Source organism: Lynx canadensis, chromosome A1 (genome assembly GCF_007474595.2).
Source record: "Lynx canadensis isolate LIC74 chromosome A1, mLynCan4.pri.v2, whole genome shotgun sequence".
NCBI lineage: Eukaryota > Metazoa > Chordata > Mammalia > Carnivora > Felidae > Lynx > Lynx canadensis.
Window position 1 is genome coordinate 188,650,270 of NC_044303.2, and position 13,869 is coordinate 188,664,138.

The window sequence follows — 13,869 nt, forward strand, 5'->3', positions numbered from 1 at the left end:
TTACAAAGTATTAAACTAAACTAGACTCTAATAGGATGCATAATATAAATCTATACAGCAACCACTAAATAAATTTAGCTAAGAAACAGTTTAAATATTAGAAATATTACAACGGTACACTAAAAAATTATCTAACATAAAAGGCACTAATTTTAATTTTTAAAAATTAAATTTAAATTTTAAAATATTTTTAATCCCCTTGCTATCAAGAATTAAGACACTTGTAAAGAGGATGACAGTGCTTTAGAACATGTCATCCAGTCCCAGAGAACTCACTTCGAGTTGTTTTGAGAACTATGTTAAAAATAAACCTTTACTGGGCACCTAGGTGGCTGTTGGTTGAGCATCTGACTCTTGATTCTGGATCAGGCCACGATGTCATGGTTCATGAGTTTGGGCCCAGTGACAGGTTCTACATTGACAGCAGGAGTCAGCTTGGGAGTTCTCTCTCTCCTCTCTCTGCCCCTCCCCCTGCTCATAGGCATGTGCTCTCTTTCAAAATAAACAAACATTAAAAATAAACAAACAAACAAACAAACAATAAACCTTTACCTCACTGAATCAGGGACTCGCACCACAGATCTTCAGTTGTTTTTCTATAGGTAACCCAAGGCCATTTTCCACTGAATTAGCAAAATGAGTTCTTTGCAGACAGACTAATTCAGTTTGCAAATGTTTAAAATCTATTCTTTGCCTTCACAAATATAGATATGCTAGGATCTTATTTTATTCTATTTTCCAGGGAACAATGTTCTTGGATTATAGGGTAAAAGAATATCACAGAATAGAGAGAACTGTATTTTCTTAAAGACAAAACAACTTTGAAGTATTATATTGCAAAACACGATCCCAACATTCTATACTTTTAAACTAATCATTTATCTAGTTATTTCTTATTTTTTGAGGTGGGGAGGAGCAGAGGGAGAAGGAAAGAGAGAATCTTAAGCAGGCTCCACGCCCATCACGGAGCCCGACACAGGGCTCGATCTCATGATCATGAGATCATGACCTGAGCCAAAAATCAAGTCAGACAGTTCACAGACTGAGCCACCCAGGTGCTGCTCTGCAGTTATTTTTAAATTTCATCACCACTGAGGGGCGCCCGGGTGGCTCAGTCCATGAAGCGTCTGACTTCAGCTCAGGTCATGATCTCATGGTTCGTGGGTTCGAGCCCCGTGTCGGGCTCTGTGCTGACAGCTAAGAGCCTGGAGCCTGCTTTGGATTCTGTGTCTCCCTCTCTCTCTACCACTCCCCTACTCTCTCTCTCCCAAAAATAAATAAACATTAAAAAAATTAAAAAAAAAAATTTCATTGCTACTGAGATCTTTCAATGGTGATCTAACCCATGTCTAAATGTGGTTACTTTGATTAATGATACCACTATAAACTAAGTTAGGTTTTAACTGATAATTTAACAGGTGGAAGGTGAGCATTTGGAAAAAAAAATACAAACTCAGTCTGAGTTGATATTAAAATTTAATCAAATCATTGAGGCAAGAGTAGACTTTTAAAAATGGTGCTGGGACAACTTGGTAGTCATTTGGAAAAAGACAAAACTAGAATATATGTTGCATCTTACACAAGAGCAAACTCCAAGTAGACTGGAGATCTAAATATAAAAAGTGAAACCATATAAGTATTGGAAGAAGATACAGGTGAATTCCTCTTTTTTTTTTTTTTTAATTTTTTTTTTCAACGTTTATTTATTTTTGGGACAGAGAGAGACAGAGCATGAACGGGGGAGGGGCAGAGAGAGAGGGAGACACAGAATCGGAAACAGGCTCCAGGCTCTGAGCCATCAGCCCAGAGCCTGACGCGGGGCTCGAACTCACGGACTGCGAGATCGTGACCTGAGCTGAAGTCAGACGCTTAACCGACTGAGCCACCCAGGCGCCCCATGAATTCCTCTTTAATCTCAGTGTGAGGAATAGCTTTCCAACTGTAACTCAAATCCTAGAGAATTTAAGTTGATACAACTTTAATTTTGGTGTAAACTGGCAAATGTCAGAAGGTGCTCCTTAATTCCCTTATTAATCATGAAACAACCACCTTTTCAGTGCTAGCTAGGAATATTCCCTATTCTTAAGATCAGTGAATACAAAAGAAACAATTTGGAGCTTATATATACTCCTTCTATCATTAAATGATAAAAAACTTGCATTAAATACATTTAAAAAATTCATTTAACGATCCTGCAACGATCACAGATTTAATAGATAACGAGAAAATCAAGAGATTCACATCAGCAGGTTAATTTCCATATTGTAAATCTATCAGCAGGTCTCTGCTTCCCCCTGCAGTTTTGTAAAGTAATTGCTATAAAATAAACTTTTAAGTCAAGCACTGTGTTCAAAGATCACAAAATGGTCAAAGAGAAGGTTAAAAAAGCCACACACTTACTAAAGGGTTGGAAAATGGAGGCACAAGTACCATTGCTGCTTCAGTCTTATCTAGGTGGGGTGGAACAACTACACACTGAAAGGACTGGAGACACCCATCCTACAAATGATCCTGAAGGGAATTCCTTTATCATTAAAAAGAAGACCAGCTTCAGTTTTGTTTTCTTTGAAATCAGACATCATTTGCTTCACACATACAGACATATTTGTTTTTTCCACAAGTTACTTTTAGAAGTCTTCTAGGGAGTCTGGAGGGAGGTTCTCTGGATTTGAGCTGTAGTGAGAATCTGACCTCTCACTAAGTCTTATCTTTCTCAGGATAGATGACTGACCTATAAGGAACTAATCTTGGAAATATTTCCTTGTTTCTTAGTTCAGAAAGTTCTATTTCCCAAAATTCAATTTAATAGAAATAAATTTCCTTATTTTAGTACTGTTTAAATTCAGCCCAACAAACCTTTTATAGAACCTGAGCAAAGAGGAAGATAAAAGAAAAACATCCCATGAGTCAACTCTTCTGATGTGAGATGCAGTCAGTATACTGGTTATACTTGCGTTTTGGAAGCTTGGTCGTATTTGTCAATCTGGCTTTCTGTCTCCCAAAGAGTGACCACAGTTCTACCTATAACAAAATGACCTGGAGATGTTTGTTAAAGCAGATTCCTGGCTGCCACCTCACAAGTCTGTGCTATCACACACTTCTCAGGGCTTTGCATGATTAATAAATTTCCTGTGACTCTTAGGCACTATACAGTTTGAGAACCATTGATCTACATAAAGTGATCTTCCTTAATAAACACAAGGAATGCTGAATGCCACTTTAACTGTTTCATCAGCAAACAATCTAAAATTATCCCACTAACTTCCAAATGTTTTGGGAGTAAAAATTTTGGAAAAGTTATTTCCCCTGACTTAAACTCAGGATCAGAAATCTAAGGTCTTTCCAATTCTTAAACTCTAGGATTTTATTTAATCATTTGTTAACAGTGTTTGTTAAATCCAATACTAGTAAACTTTAAGAAATCAATAAATATGGCAACCTTAATTCAAAAGGATGCCCATTAAAAAGGAAAAAACAAATCAGAAAGAGTTTTGTCATAAGGTTAACAGAATATGCAGGCCACTATAGAAAAGTTACTGAAAACTTTTTGGAAGCAACCACAAGAATGTTCCCTGCAAACAGGCCCACTGCTACAGCACCATTGATAACAATTATGAAAATAATGCAATGAGAAGGCAGAAACATGGAAATCAAAAGGATTAAGTACAGTGAGATTAAGGAAAAATGAGAGGGAAATAACTGATGAAGAACTTCTGTTCCAAACAATACTTCAATAATGGTCTCTGGCTAGAGATAAAGTCTTGAAGGAAAGAATAATCCTTTATGTCTTCAGAGCCTAAGGAAAATGTTTTAAAATCCCAGAAATCTTGGGGTGCCTGGGTGGCTCAGTCGGTTAAGCACCCGACTCTTGGTTTCAGCTCAGGTCATGATCTCATGGTTCGTGAGTTCAAGCCCCATGTCAGGCAGCATGGAGCCTGCTTCGTATTCTCTCTCTGCCCCACCCCCATCCCCCAAGAGCTCTCTCGCTCACTCTTTCTCTTCCTCTCAAAATACACTTTAAAATCCCAGAAATCTTGTGCTCTGAGTCCACATTTACCAAACACAGACTTCTGTACTTAAATGGATCTATGGGTGTACCTATTTACAAATGAATACCATGGGCAAACAACTGGTAGAAGGGAGCCAACCCATTAAAGTAACTACCTCTGCACTTTGGCTTACAAATAAACTTTTCATTTATAGCAAGAATTACATCACTAGAGCCCTAATGAACTCTAAGTCCCTCCATCTTCTCCATATTTGTAAATGGAATCACCATCCACCCAGTAGCTGAAGCTAAGAAATCATGCTGTATACTACTTTGCCCCATTGCATGGAACATTTCCCTCTCTGATTGTCACACATTTGACTTTTTCCCTCCAAGTCTTTGCTGATCTACAACCTCTCCAGAGAAGGCTTTTCCTGACCAGCCAATCTAAAGTAGTCCTCCCCATCCTTCCAACCCCACCCCTACATCACTTCATCTTAAAAATTTTTTATACCTCCCAACTAGCATATAGCAGCTAGGAGAGAAGAGAAACCCTCTCATCCTGTTTACCACTGTATCCCTAAGGGCTTCAAACAATTCGTGGCATGTGGAAGAAATCCAAGTATTTCTGGAATAAATAAATGAATGAGATAAACTCTCTGTAACTCATAAGATCAATTACTGACCTTCACAGGAGAGATAATCATAGTATTTATTCAACAGCTATTGAGTGAAGGAAGATGATGTGCAAGGCCTTAAGACAGTGGTCTTCAAACTTCAGTGAGCGCGTAAGAATTATCTAGGGAATTTACATACGGCTAAACTCCACTGTGACAAGTAGCCCATAAAAGGTGATTTTCTCACAGGATCAGCCCTATGCAGTATGTTCTATAGGTTCTGATACTATAAAGCATCTTTGTATCATAATATCATAACAACAATTCTCATCTGCTACCAGATTTGTCCTTTACATCAGCCACACCTCTGAGAAGCACTTATTTGCTTCACAGTTCCAGTACATCTCAAATGTGTGCTAAAATCCCATTCCTCTGAATAGTCATGTCAACATTTAGGTTTTCACAAATACTTAAGATATACTGCTGACACACACACACACACACACGCAGTGCTTTCCTTAAAAGATTTTGCCTGTTTTTAAAAATCTTAGCTGCCTTCTTCCTCCATTACTCTTGTTTTTGTTTTTGCCTACTCTCCCTCCCCTTCTCCATTACTGATTTAGGAGTTCTGGTGAGAACTGGAACTCCAATTGAGCCTGGATTATCTTCTCAGCCACGGGGCAAGTCAAGTCAGCTTGAATAACAGGCTTTAGCTATTGATACTTGATTCTACCTGAAGAGAAACATACACAGATCCTATAATAGCATTTCTTTCCAAATCCTCAAAGGTCAGCTTTCTGTGCTCTGGTAAAAAGTCCATGCTGGTGATAAAGAATCAATTTTTATTTATATTCTCAAAATGGAATTACTTGTGTTGTTGATTATAAATGTGATGTGCACTTACCGTATAAAAAAAAAGTAGAGAATAAAACAGGTGAAGTGGATTAAGAGGTTCAAACTTCCAGTTATAAATAAGTCACAGGGATGAAAAGCACAGCATAGGGAATACAGTCAATAATACCGTAATAACTTTGTATGCTGACAGACTTACTGGTAAGCACTACCATGGCAAGAACTGAGTAATGTGTGGAACTGTTAAATCACTATGTTGTCCACCTAAACCTAATAGAACTCTGTATGTCAACTATACTTCAAATACTATACTTCCTGCCAACACACCGAACACTTCTGTGACCAGACGTGTGGGAGTTTCCCCTGCACCAACAACTCCAACTCTACAGCAGACACCAGATGCTGCCCTGCGTTTTCACTCACTTTGGACACACTCCACCTGGAGACGCATCAGATCCCACAAATTAAGGACTTGCTCCCAACCCCACCCCTACTTCAGATGCCAACTGCCAGTCAAGGTTGTCACCTCTGCTTTTGACCCTTGGGCTATAAACTGGAAGTTCCCATGACTTCCTTCTCAGCTGCAATTAATTTGCTAAAGAGACTCCCAGAACTCAAGAAAACAGTTCACTTACTAGATTACTGTTTTATTCTAAAGACTGTAACTCTGGGGCCCCTGGGTGGCTCAGTCGGTTAAGCGTCCAACTTCGGCTCAGGTCATGATCTCACGGCTCGTGAGATCAAGCCCCATGTCGGTCTCTGTGCTGACAGCTCACAGCCTGGAGCCTGCTTTGAATTCTGTGTCTCCCTCCTCTCTCTGCCCCTCCCCTGCTCATGCTCTGTCTCTCTCCCCTTCAAAAATAAATAAACATTAAAAAAAATTAAAAAAAAAAAAGACTAACTCTGGGCACAGGCAGACAGAAGAGACGGTATGCAGGAAGGGGCACTGAGCTTCCATGCTGAGTATGTCACCCTCCTTGCACCTCTACATGTTCACCCAATTCAGAAGCTCTCTGAACCCTTTTGTTTAAATTTTTTTTTCATTGAGTACTTTTGTTTTATTCAAATGCCAAAACATAAGTTTCAAGTACAAATCGTAGTTATACTCAGTTTATTTATTTTTTAATGTTATTTATTTTTGACAGAGTGAGAAACAGAGCATGAGCGGGGGAGGGGCAGAGAGAGAAGGAGACAGAATCTGAAGCAGGCTCCAAGCTCTGAGCTGTCAGCACAGACCCCGACGTGGGGCTCAAACTCACAGACTGCGAGATCATGACAAACTCACAGACTGCGAGATCATGACCTGAGCCGAAGTTGGATGCTCAACCGACTGAGCCATCCAGGTGCCCCATCAGTTTGTTTGATTTAAAAACATCGATTATGCTATGTTAACAACTTCCAAAACCAAATGGAAGTTGTTGTGACTAAAACATCTCCTAGTGCCTTTCTGGAGGATTACCCTTAATATATTTAGTAGCTACTCCAATTTTCACTCCACAAAAAGGAAAATGATGATGCTATAAGAAAAAGATAGTGAACAGTTATAATATGAAAGACTTCCTGAGAAAAACTTTAACCAGTGCTAGACAGACTAAGAAGGAAACCTGTTTCTGTTCCATATTATAGCAAACAGGTTTAAACATTCTGCAAAAGTGCATTTCTGGTCCTACCCAGCCATAAATAGATATCTCATATCTCTTATTACATCATAGAAAGCCCAACTTTTCATCAATAGGATTTAGAATTTGCTAATTGTTTGAGGTTCTTTTCCTAAGAAAAAGGGGGTAAGAAGAAAACTCAAGTGTCTATGAACCAAATAACGAAAATAAATATTTAAATGTACTCTGATTTAAATACTTTCAAATGAGGTTGAACTGAGTGAACAGCATAGAAATTTGTATCATCATTAAGCTTAAGAGATACCCAAATATTTTAATATTTATAAAATCAAATGAAGTAACTTCCATTGTTAAGTCCCTCCAAATTTCCCCCACTGTTTAGTTTTGTTATATAATGAAGGTTAGTAACTTATATTTTAGTGTGAACACATTCATTTCTGCTGACAGCAAAACATAGATTTTCTTTAATGTTCTATGAAGACAAGAATTAGATACCTAGGATCAAAGAACAAAACAAAACAGGAGCCCTTGGGTGGCTCAGTCAGTTAGGCGTCTGACTTCAGCTCAGGTCATGATCTTATGGTTTGGGGATTTGAGCCCTGTGCCGGGCTCTGTGCTGAGCCTGGAGTCTGCTTCGGATTCCGTGTGTCCCTCCCTCTCTGCCCTCCCCTGCTTGTGCTCTTTCTCAAAAGTATAAACATTAAAAAAAAAAAAAAAAAAAAAGAACAAAACAAAACTAGCTGAGTACTTTGGTAAGTGCACAATATTAGGGTATTTTATTTAGTTTAGCACATGGCTGTTACTATGACTGATACTGCATGCTACTTTTAGAATTAGATGGTCTTTTCCTGAAGATTTAAGGCAGACTTCAATTCTATCTGCACACTCATAGTACTAAAATGGCTTTTTAATTTTTAAAAAATATTTACTTTTGAGAGACAGAGAGAGAGGATGACAGAGGGCAGAGAAAGAGGGAGACACAGAACTCGAAGTGGGCTCCAGGCTTTGCAATGTCAGCACAGAGCCCGACGCAGGGCTCGAACTCACAACCTGTGAGATCATGACCTGAGCGCTTAACTGAGCCACCCAGGTGCCCCTGGGGTTTTAATGGAGGTTTCAGTACATAAGCACCACTGGTCAAATCATTGGTCACTAGTGATTAACTCAACCTCCAGCCTCTGTCCCCTCCCCAGAGGTGGGGCTGAAAGCTCCAAACTCTGACAACCAGACCTCATTCTTGAGGTGATTTTTGGAAAGCTCCTATGTGTGTGTGGTTGAAAGGGGCTGGTTATAAATAACAAAACACACCCTTATTTCTTATTAGGAAATTCCAAGGGTTTAGGAACTCTGCTAGGAACTGGGACAAACCCAAGTACATAATTGTTATTATAAGCCATATTATCACACCTGCTTAATTCAATTAACAGGTATTTTTTCCACATCAATATTAAGATTTACCTTTCATTTTAATGACTGCATTACATGCTACTGCATAAAAATGGCAAAACTGTTTAAAGTAATACCCTCTGTTGAACATCATTTCTAATGTTCAAAATTATGAATGATGTTGTGACACATCTTTTTTTTTTATTTTAAATTTTTTTTTCAACGTTTATTTATTATTTTTGGGACAGAGAGAGACAGAGCATGAATGGGCGAGGGGCAGAGAGAGAGGGAGACACAGAATCGGAAACAGGCTCCAGGCTCCGAGCCATCAGCCCAGAGCCCGACGCGGGGCTCGAACTCACGGACCGCAAGATCGTGACCTGGCTGAAGTCGGATGCTTAACCGACTGCGCCACCCAGGCGCCCCTGTGACACATCTTTATGTATACATCTGTACACATCTCTAATAACTTCCTTAAAATAAATGACTAAAAATTGTAAAATTCAGTTCCTCATCTCTACTAGCCACATTTCAAATGCTCCACAGCTGATGACTATTAAAATGTGGTTGATCACGGCCAGTAGCTACCATACTGAACAGAGTATACATAGAACATTCCCATCATTGCAAAAGGTTCTATTGATAGCCTTAGTCTAAAGAAATATTCATACTAAAAATGTGATGCCTATATCCCACAGAAATGACATAGCACTTTAAACTCCCAAAATTAGCACAAGCACTCTTTATGTCCTCTCATTGCTGACATCAGATAAATCGAGACGTAATGTTTTAATCTGCACTTAAACACTATTAGTGAGGCTAAAAATCTGTTCACATTTTTTGGCAATTTGTGTTTATTTTGTTGTCGTTGAATTATCTCAACTCTATTTTAAAAGAATCAAGTTTAAAGGTATCCTGTTCCTAGTGACCTATAAAAGCAAACCATGTGTGCAGTGAAGAGAGATTTCTTCATCTGTTTTGCTGGTTTCCTAATAATTTCATAAAGATATTTATCAAAACACCAGAAAAATACCCAAGAGAGTAGTACCACAATTAGGTAAAGGTAGTCTGCACTCTTGGAGGTTGTTTCCTTAGTGGAATTAATGGTTTACATTTCTATAAAATAACAATGGCTATCACCACAGCATGTTGTTTCTAAGAGATATTGTTACAAATTTTCAAATTAAGCTACAAAAACATACAAGTTGATACACAAATATAAAATACAAAATGTTTATATCTGAAAAGTGATTATATTTACACAAAAGTCTAGAATAGGAAAAAACCAACCTATGGAATAGGAACCAGAGCAGTGGGTCCCTGGGTTGGTGGGGGTGCAGGGACAGAATGAGTGGTGATGCACACAATGGGAGTTTCTGGAATGATGGTTATGTTCTGGATCCTAATAATGGTGTGAGTTACACAGGTGCATACAGTTGTCAAGACTCACTGAACTGTACACAGAATGTAAACAGTTTCACTATATGTAAGTTATATCTTAACTTTTAAAAGGAAGAAAAAAGTTTAAAAGTCATTGTGCCATTTAGGATATTCAACTTAGAGGCAATAAAAGTAATTGTTTTAAATATTTATAGAACTTAAAATGTGATTCCTGGCCAGGAGACACAAAGTTTTACTAAATTGGGAATGGGAGGCAGAGTATGTAACATCTCGAGTCAAATCACACAACTGTCAAACCAATGGCACAGTAGAAAATTCACCATCAGGGTAAAACACATTAAGGTATCAGAAGGGCATTGCTAACATTTTAACACAGACATTTAATCAATGCTTCTAAAAAGCCTGCACCTGTGATATGAATCAAACACTTTCTGGAAAATCATTTCCCTAATTATTGAACAGTATGTGATTTAATTTTCTGAGCCATTTCTGCTGAGGTAGTTTATGAAATTGGTTCATTTTGCCCTTTGTCCTTCTCTTCTAAGCCATTGTTATTTTATCCTATCACACTAGCACAAAAGCTAACACATGCATGTTAAAACTAATAGACTTGGGGTGTGTGGGTGGCTCAGGCGGTTAAGCGTCCGACTCTTGATTTTGGCTCAGGTCACAATCTCACGGTTGTGTGATGGAACCCCATATCAGGCTCTGACAGCATGGAGCCTGCTTAAGATTCTCTCTGCCCTTTTCCCCACTTGCATGGGTGTGCACATACTCTCTCTCAAAAAAATAAAAAATAAAATAAAACCAATAGACTTAATAATGAAAAATGCCCAAGGAGAGACAAGATGCTCCATGTCACATTACTTCCCAATTCCCACCGTTACAGTGCACATTCAGAATCCCTGCCCATTACCAATGTATCATAACCTGTTCAGTGAGTGAGTTGTTCAGAAGCCTAAGCTACAAATCTCATTCAAGTTCCTTGCAGACAAGGAACTCAGATATTATGGTAACTCTTCAGATGACCTCGATTAGGAGATGAGAAGGAAGGATATGTGGAGGATACCAAGACTTCTGTCTCCAAAAGTGAAGGCTTGCCCAGTTAAGGATGTGGCCCAGGGGCAAAGAAGCAGGAAAATGTACATTGTATTAGTGTATTTGCTTTGTAGAAAGACAGCTGTTTTTGTTATTAAATGCTACATTATACTTTGGAATCAGACCTGGGTTTGAGAATCAGTTCTGCCATTTATTACATGTGTGATCTTGGGCAAGTTACTAAGTTCTGTTCTCTTATGGGAAATGCTAACAGTACATGTTTCATACGTGTGTTGTAAAGATAACATGAAAACACAACTTTCTAAGTTTAGTGGCTGGCAAATTATAGGTGCTTAACAAATGATAACTACTATCATATACAAGTCTATTTCTCAAGAATGTTATGTAAACAATACAGGGCCGAGTCACTGCCCTCTGCAACCAAACCACCACCAGAATATTCAGGCAGTCATTTTTTTTTTTTTTTTTTTTTGCTATCAAGGGATTAATACAAACAAGCAGCATACCATAATTCTAAAGTCTAACCAAAAAACGTTGCTTACAGGAATTTCAGCAGCCAACCACCAAAAAGGCCATTTAAAAAAAAAAGCTAAAAGGTATATACAGATGTTATAATATTATATGAGGCAAACAGAAGAACTCAAAGTTGACCAAAAAAAAAAAAAAAAAAAAAAAGGAAATCTGTTAAGCAGACACACTCCGTGCTGATTTATCTCAGCTCCATCACTACTAAAGCAATAAGGACACAGATGGGCAAGTAACTCTTTCAGCACAGATGACCCAATCTGTGATACAGTATCAAACACATTTATTCATTTTAAAAAGCAGTTTATCGTGGCAGATAGTGCACAATAAATATTTACCTGTTTCTCTTCATCTGGCATGTTTTTTTCCAGTTCTATTAGGTATTCTTCATCTAGTTCAGAGGAATTCACATTATCATCAGGTTTGTTCTCAACCCTGTCCACTCCTGGCTCCTCCTTTTCAAATGAGGTGCTAGGGTCATGAAAACACTCCTCTTCTCCCTGGTCCTCCTGGGGATGGGCTTCAACATCCTTGAGCAACTTGCTCTGGAAATGGTGATCTTTGGTATTAGAAACTGGAGGGCTAGCACACTCTGCTTCCTGGGGATCTGTAACTTTCAAACCATTGAAAAGATCCTCTGGAACCCTACAGTTTTCTGACTTCTCCCCCATGCTGGATCAGTGAGGAAGGTGAAGCTGAAGTTCTGGGAAAAGAGAAAATATGTTAGGTAATGGTGCTTATACAGGTATCCACCACTTTCCAAAAGTCTGCCTTATGCCACTTCGCTTTTAACATTAGCATGGTACATTAGCATGGCAATAGCTCTTTTCGTAAAAGTGAAAATCCCCTTCAGATTTCTTTTAGTGAAAACATGTAAATATTAATGCAGGTCTTTGTAAAAGCAAACTGGTATAACTCGACCTTTTGGAAAGCAAGGGGTGGTGGGTGTGTAGATAATCTTTATTTTATGCCATTTTGGCTCAGGAAAGGTTTGATAAACGCTCAACTTTTGAGACAGCAGGGGAAACCTGTATTAAAAAAAGATCCTACCTATTACACCTAAACAAATTTATACATCAAAACCCCAAAACACACCTTAACTTCCTTTCATTGAAATTATTATAAAGAAAAATTTGGTTATAAACCCATAAATAATGCCAAACATCATTTTAACTGACACCCCTTTCAGAACTTCAGATAAGCAACAAAAGAGAACGATTTTAATGTGACTCTTCCTTTTTCCACTGCTCAAATTTTGTCAGGGTTGTAAAAAATAGGCATAAGCTAAAACAAAAGTAAGAAAAATGAAACGCCCCTAACCTTTATTCAGAACGAATAGCCAGGTCGTAAAAAAATAAAATAAAATAAAATAATAAAAATAAAAATACGGGCCTTTCCAGCACCACGATACGAAGCTCAAGAATAAGTATCTGACGGTGCTTAAAATGCAATCAGTGCCAAAACAGCGATTGTCAAATTCACCCAAGTGCGCGCTGTAGAGCCCACGCAGGTTATAGTGTAAAGGAAATCGTGGCGCAGCTGGTCCTAATCAGGACTCAGGCACGAAAAGAGTGGTTCTCAACCTTGGCTAAACACAATAATACTCGGGACGCTTTAGCAAGTACTGCTACCCAGATCTTATCCTCCACAGATTCTGATTTTGGCGTCTGGCGTAGGCCCAGGATACTCGTATTTTTAAAAAAAAAAGGCATCCCAGGTGATTCTAATGTACAGCCAATTGAGAACCACTGCTGTAGAAGCTGAGTCAGACCGTCAGCAGCTCCACCCCTCACCCCTCTGGTCACAGCAAAATCACGCCAACGCCCCTTGTGTCGCGACAAGAGCCCGAATTCGTCCCAGCTCGTCCCAAGAAAACTTCAAAAAACAAGACCTTAATACTAAGACTTAGCCTCCACTCACAGTTTTGTTTCCCCTGTTTCCAGGTCTAGTGGAAGAATGCAGGAGTTTGAGTCCCCAGGGTTAAGAAGAGGCCACCCTACGCTTCCCAACAGTTTGTACTCTGAGTCCCCCACGCCTTAAGCGGACAGCCCCAGGTGGCACTCACAGCTCCCCAGCTCCTCTCGTCCTCACCTTCCCAGCCTCTAAAATCTTCTATTTCCGTTCAGCCAAGTGCACTTCCGTCGGCGCCAACCAATGGCATCACTGTTAGCAAAGCATCCTGGGAAATGTAGTGGCACCCTCAGGGAGAAAGCACGTCGCTGTCGCGGTGTGTGACGCCATTGTACGGACTGAAATGCAGGCGGAAGTTACCATCTTGGGTTACGGCGAGAGTCCGCATTACTCAGCACCTGAGGTAAAAAGGTCGTCTCCAAGCTGTTCCATTTACTCCGTCACTCTGACCTCTTATGCTAACAATGTATAAAGGAATCCTGAAGCATAAACCCTGTCCAAAATAAAATTT

General features: G+C 39.1%; 1 protein-coding gene across 3 annotated transcripts in view; it reads right to left on the reverse strand.

Annotated features, from left to right (window-relative positions):
* The window catches only part of TTC1 (tetratricopeptide repeat domain 1), a 47,356-nt gene extending 33,765 nt beyond the window's left edge, over positions 1-13,591 (reverse strand). Inside the window, exons 1-2 of one of the 3 annotated variants that reach the window (XM_030328350.1) lie at positions 13,539-13,591; positions 11,786-12,150 (exon numbers count right to left, since the gene is read on the reverse strand). In XM_030328350.1, the coding sequence (XP_030184210.1) occupies positions 11,786-12,118 (333 nt within the window). In that variant the 5' untranslated portion in view covers positions 12,119-12,150; positions 13,539-13,591. Of the gene's footprint in view, positions 1-11,785; positions 12,151-13,367 lie in introns of all 3 variants that reach the window. The other 2 variants (XM_030328348.2, XM_030328349.2) reach the window with 2 other exon arrangements.
* Positions 13,592-13,869: the final 278 nt, after the last annotated feature.